The sequence below is a fragment of the Cupressus sempervirens genome, chromosome 3 (assembly GCF_028749045.1).
Source record: "Cupressus sempervirens isolate cs-2001-9-10 chromosome 3, ASM2874904v1, whole genome shotgun sequence".
NCBI classification, from domain to species: domain Eukaryota; kingdom Viridiplantae; phylum Streptophyta; class Pinopsida; order Cupressales; family Cupressaceae; genus Cupressus; species Cupressus sempervirens.
Window position 1 is genome coordinate 37,747,679 of NC_143120.1, and position 6,836 is coordinate 37,754,514.

Genomic DNA, 6,836 nt, shown 5'->3' on the forward strand with positions numbered 1-6,836 from the left:
AATAGGCCACTCCTCATAAAGATCTATTAAATGAATCTCTCCAAAAAATAAAAAACACCAAATTGCTCCAAGAGGGTTTTTGGAACAAAACACAATTTCTCCTAAATTAAAAGAAGACTTGAGTATTTTGAAATTCACTTTTGACCTACATAAGAACTTTTATAAAAGTGACTTATAAGTTATAATGTTAAATCACTTAATAGACTAACTGGCCCCTTTCCCCAAACCCAATAAGGTAATTTTACATATTGAAATTTAACTATGATAAATTAGCTAATAAATAAAATAAAATAAACTATTAATCAAAATCCCCCAACAACCAATTAAATCAACATTTTAATTAATTTTCTTATGACAACTGCTAAACCCTAAATGTACAAACATGTTTATAGGTATAATCACATAAGGCATCATGAATCCATATTTACCAATCACCACAAGGTTAATAAAAGAAATACTATGAATACGTCACCAATATAAGGATGAAATTGGCTCAACATGAAGAATCAAAGTCACCAGATCTTGTTGTCACTACCAAGGATATAGGTACATGTTGATATCTTGTAATCAAGGTGAATGCTCTTGGTACTTGTTCAGTAAACAAGAAAATATCAAGTGCAGATGCTCAACCTATAAATAGCCGAAGCACAAACAAAACAACACATGAAGGAGAATGAGATACTATATAGATCTCAAAAGTAAGTGACTACATCTCTATTCCTAGTTTGTACTAGCACCATTGGACAATCCATGAATATCAGTGGTAAAATACACTATAACAACATATAATCATATATGATAAAAAATTTAAATTAAATCATTTATCATTATTAATCAATTGAGCATATATCTATTGAAATTAAAAGACAGATATCCACTGCATAAAGGAACACAAGAAATGAATTCAATAATATCCATTTGATAGCATATAAATGATGGTCCAAGTTGAATACATCATCATAAAATATCATGTCACATCACTAGCATCATCATGCAAATATGATCAAAATGAATAGCAACATCATTTAACATCTAGCAAATATGATACTAGTAGTCAAAATAATGTATAGCCATTGATGCATCTGATCATGTAGATAAGAAAATGATAAAAATAAAAATAAAATGATCTCACGGATCAAAATGACCATGGAATAGAATGCAAGTATGGGAGGCACTACATGTGCTATTTCATTGTTTGAAAAAGAAACAAACATCATTGATTGGGTTGTGGGTGTATTAGATTTTTGGGGAAGCAAGAACAAGAACAAGATTGAGTTACAGGTATTTGAAATGTCAAAATGTGAACAACCATAATTAACTTATTACCGTGTGTTGGAAAGTCCTTATGTATTCCTAATAAAGAATGACATCCTGGTAATAGAAAAAAATTTGACTTCTCATAAGAATATGAGAGACATGCCAATAAAGTTATAAACAGACTTAACACCACTTCAAAAAATAAATTGTTAGGAATCAAAGATCAAAAATAACTTTACAAACATAGGATTAATAACCCTAGTAAGATGAAGTATGGAAGATACTTAAACTTATTGTAATAAACAAGAGATGTTAAACTCGAAATTATAAAAAAAAGTCAAAAAATATAAGAGTCATGGATGACAAGGAGATGGAAATGAGTGCAAAAAAATTGCAACTAGACAAGCTCTAATGACACAACCTACCACAAAACTATCAAATCTACGATACAAAAAAAAACCCTCTCGAAGCTCAAAACCATGAGCCAATATTTTTGTAACAAGTGCTCCAAAAATTAATATTTAAACTTAGATGAATGTGGAAGATTTTTTCCCACTTGAATTTTTCTAAGAGATTAACTTGAAAAGTCTACTTCAAGCCCTATACACGAAAAAATGGTTTGACCAATATAAACCTTGAAATAGAGTTTGAATAATAGATCTAACCTTAATAATCACTTCCTCTATGTAGAGCAAAGAAGTCGACTAAACTCCTCACAAATCTTCCTTGTGTCCCTTGTTTCAAAGTGCTAAAACTTGAGGAGATTTTGGGTATAAAAAGGTTGGAGGGAAGGTGGAATACACTCAAAATCTTCTGAGAAAGTTTGGAAAATGCTCTTGTGCTTCTTTATTTCCGAATCTTGTATGATGCTAAAAAAAATTATGATTAATATTTAATCAACCCCAAAACTGAGAGTTATGAGATGAAACGTAGAAAACTGAGACCACTATTAAAAATTGAACAAATATAAAACAAATGAAATCCCAAAATCTAGTTTGGACATTGTGAAGAGTAAGATACTTGTGATGACGATAACTAAGAATTTTGACTTTGCAAATAAAGAGGAAAGATAGAGCTTAAAGTCCTTGTTTTAAAACACAAAAATGTTGGAATGCACATAGGTAATACCTAGACAAGTACAAGTAATCCGACCACAAATGTACATGTTGAGATAAATTTAATTAATAGGACCACTAAACTTTCTATGATACTTGCATGGAAAAACATAATATTCTTTTAATATTTCTCTATTCTAAAATTAATTTTACATTTTGTTATTTTTTATCACAACCAATAGAAATTTAAATAAATAATTTCTGCTGCATTTTAAAAATATGTCAGAATCGCAAACAATGCAAACCACAATAAATTTTTTAAAAATTAAAATTTCTATTATTGAACATTTTAGCACGTAATGAATGTAACAAATGAGCACTAACACACCCAATAACTTTCATCTCTTAGATTTGCATAAAACCATCCAAGAATTGGGATGAGGACGGATGTTCCTAAACGCAAGGAACAACTTTCCTTTATCTTAAAACTCTGTCAGTTTCTGCAGTTCGGGCATAATAAACTGATTACAGAACAACAGTTCTTTTGGGAAAGGGGAAAAAAAACAGAACCTTGTCTCTTTGTGGATCCCATAACTGCAACTTTCACGAGTAACCGCATTCCCCTTTCAAAAAGGCGAAGCCTTTTCCACCTTCTCCGCCGCACACGCACCTGGGACTGTTTGTTGTCAGGATTGCTCCGCTTCAGTTCGAAGCCGTTGGGAAATAAGCCCCCCGCAATTAAAATAATTGTTTTCACATTTCTGTGGTCTTAAAACCCCCTATATATGCAATCAGCCATATTCAATATACTGTCCAAAACTGTGGCGGAGTATGTTATAGAGGAGATCTGCAGATTGAGAAGAAGTCGGTCAGTAAATTATAGGCAGGCTTGTGATGGAAGGTGTTAAGGAGAGAAGAATTTTGGTAGCAGTAGATGAGAGTGAGGAGAGTATGTATGCTCTGAAATGGGCAGTGGATACTTTGCAACTGGGTCCTGCTGATACACTCATTTTGTATAATGTAAAGCGCCTCCCTGTGGCCTTTGAAGGCCTTGGTGGACCTGGTATGTCAAGGACCTCAAACCCCATTCTTTTCATTCTTCTCTTTTGTTTCAGTATTTATTACACATTGGTTTCAAGTGGGTGTATATATTTTTCGATTTTTTTTTCAAAATTTTCAATGGTTTTCACAATGGATACAACCTTTTCTTTTCCAATTTTATTTCGAATTGTTCTCTTTTTATTTGTGGGTGTATGATTTTTTTGGTTTATTCACGATTGAATTGGTGTTTGCAATTGTGGATCAGGGATAGTGGTCACGGCTGAGGTGACCCTGGCCTTGGAGAGGTATCAAGAAAGGATTTCTGAGGACGTTATGAGAAAGGCAAGGGAAATCTGCTGTGGAAGCCAGGTGAGATAATCATGAAGTAGTAATGTTCATTGATGTAAAAAATAAATTCATGCAGTAGTTATGCTCATAGATGAATAAAAGATAGTTATGCCCATAGATGAATAAAAGATTTTAATAAGATGATTAAGAAAAATATGTTTATTTCATCTTCAATCCTTTCTGATGTTAGACCTTAAATTATTCATTTTGATATAGAAGTTGGCCATTCAAATGATCTTTTCTTCTTTTTTCTTTTAGGTGAGTACACATATCCTCAAAAGCTGCTCATTCAGTGATGAAATATCATTCTGTTTCTATTATTTTCTTATCAGAAAATATGCAGCCACTTTCTATCTAAATTTTACTGGGTGTCTTTCATCTACCAATTTTACAGATCTAAGATGATGCAATCCCATCTTAAATTAAACAACATACAGCCTAAGATGATGCAATTCCCATCTTCAATTAAACAACTACAGCCTAGCTTTCCCATCTTCAATTAAACAACCATAGTACTTCACCGAACTATCCTCTTTCATGTAAAATAGCTTCGTTCACATGACAGTCCCAAAATTTTCAATCACGTATATTTCTAATTAGCAATCTCCTAAAAGATGTTTTTCGATTTCTACATTCACTTTCTAAATAAAAAGCGTGTTGAAACTATGGAACATTTAGTAGTGATTGCTTCTGGGTGCTGTTATGATTATCAAGTTGCTGGATTGCTTGCTAGGGATTGTTGTGCATACATTTGTAAGGAGATTATTTGGGTTTAGAGCACAACTCAGTAGCGTGTCCTCGTAAGTTAAAACGATGAATGCGGGGAGAGTTCGAGCCCTGAGCCTTATTAGCTTAAAATTAATATATTATGTATAGATATAAGAAAGCCTATGGCGTGTTTAATCATGGTATCTGTTGAGGAGAAAGGGTCAATAGAGAGCACAAATGCTATCAGCAAGACCTTTATGCACAAATGCTCTGTCTTCTACCATTACTATATGAGGGGAATCTACTGCTGAATACTTGCTCATCTGTGGTCCAGGGTGTAGAATGTTCATGCCATTACTATTTGTAATAAACCCCAAAAATACTTCCATTGCGAACACAGTCCAATTTTTTTAAGGTTTATTACTTGGATGTTGTTCCAAATTGTTATAAGTGACAGATCACAGTCAAGCCATATCTGTTGTATGTTCTTACTATCTTTGAAGACCTCAAAATAAATGTTTATGATTTCCAAAATGGATACCACTGTTGCCCAATCAAGCCGGGTACAAGTCCTAGCTCACAAGCCCTGCGCATCTTCGAATAATCAATGTTACAGAGCAATCAGTAAAGTTTAGAAAAATGCAAATAACATTAAGTAAAATGATTGTATGAATGAAGTGCATTGTTTTGTTTTCTCAGGCGAAGGTAGAGGAGAAAAGCGTATCAGGAGATGCAAGAGACAGACTCTGCGAAGCAGTCACCAAGTTTGCAGTCGATTTTCTTGTTGTTGGGAGTCGTGGCCGTGGCACTATTAAAAGGTAAATATATCCCTATTCTCATAACTTAGTGAATAGAAATGGTCTTGATTTTGTTGTATGCGAGCAGGAAGATGATGGCAAAATATTGTGATTTTACAGGGCTTTATTGGGGAGTGTGAGTGATCACTGTGCACATCATGCAACATGCCCTGTCCTCATTGTTAAGAAGCCTCATCATCACCATCATCATCAGTGATGTTGCTACTGATGTAGCACAATAACTTCATGTGTTTGTGTTTTTATACGTTACTTGGATTTTCTTTTAGTGTCTGTTATGTATGGAAAAGCGATTGTATGAGAATTGACCATCTGCTATAAAAGTGATTACAAAATGGGGAAAAAAAAGACTGTACAACTGAAGCCTATAAGGCTATTGAATTATATTATGCTCCGACATATTAATTGGTTGCCCAAACTGAAGAAAAGTTTATGAATAGCCTCAAAGAGAAAACCCTGAAAAGAAAATGAACAATTCTGTCTCGAAGATTTAAACTACCATTTCAATCTGTGCCATACACTCCACCCTTCAACTTCTATCCAGCAATTCGGTATTATCTAAAATTAATTTTCGTTGGAATTCTGGTTGGAAAATGAATTATGAATTCCCTGATTTAGATTCAGTTAATTCTGCTGGAAAATGAATAATGGATTTTATTATATAGATAAGGAGATCATCTTATTTTGCAATTTTTAAAAACCTTAAATAAAAATTTGGAACACTTTTAATTCTTACATAAAAATCTCAAATAAAGCAGTAAGAAGCAGTAAGTTCTAGGAGATTGTTTTAGAAAAACTTTTAAGTTGGTTGTCTCAAGCATTTTATACTGCAGTTCAACTTAAGAGTTTAAAGTGGGGGTTATTTAAAAAAAAAAAGAGTTATATTTTTGCTCTTCTATCTTTTTTTACATTTGCCTTTACCTCTTAATTGACATCATAGCTATGTTTTCCTTTAGGACCCATATTTAATCTTATCCCTCTTGTTCTCTTAAGTTTTATTGCCATAGAAAAGAGAGTTTGGTTACATTCTAGGTCTAAAGATTTTTTGTGGAGATTGATGAATATTCTAAGTAGTTATGGACTTGTATCAGCAATGGCTAGTCAAAGATCAATGAATGGAAGAAATTATTTACATCTTCCCTTCCTTCTAAATGAAGACATTATGTGTTGGCAATAAAACATATTCTTTCATGTCCATTTATCTTATGTTGATATCATTCTCCATCCTCACTTTAATTATGATATTGGTGTTGAATATTTTGGTAGTTTAATAGACACTTAGAGCCAAGTATGGGACTAAGTTGTCATACCCCAATTTAGACCATATTTAATCTTATCCCTCTTGTTCTCTTAAGTTTTATTGCCATAGAAAAGAGAGTTTGTTTGCATTCTACGTCTAAAGATTCTTTGTGAAGATTGATGAATATTCTAAGTAGTTGTAGACTTGTATCAGCAATGGCTAGTCAAAGATCAATGAATGGAAGAAATTATTTACATCTTCCCTTCCTTCTAAATGAAGACATTATGTGTTGGCAATAAAACATATTCTTTCATGTCCATTTATCTTATGTTGATATCATTCTCCATCCTCACTTTAATTATGATATTGGTG

At 32.9% G+C, this 6,836-nt stretch overlaps 1 protein-coding gene across 1 annotated transcript; it reads left to right on the plus strand.

The window, feature by feature from the left end:
* The first annotated feature begins 2,735 nt into the window (after positions 1-2,735).
* Positions 2,736-5,642, plus strand: LOC149564663 (universal stress protein PHOS32-like). Its single transcript, XM_089818222.1, has 4 exons — positions 2,736-3,375; positions 3,619-3,722; positions 5,109-5,227; positions 5,327-5,642. Exons 1-4 carry the CDS (start codon positions 3,207-3,209, stop codon positions 5,421-5,423), a joined length of 489 nt encoding a protein of 162 aa, XP_089674348.1. The 5' UTR covers positions 2,736-3,206; the 3' UTR covers positions 5,424-5,642.
* Positions 5,643-6,836: the final 1,194 nt, after the last annotated feature.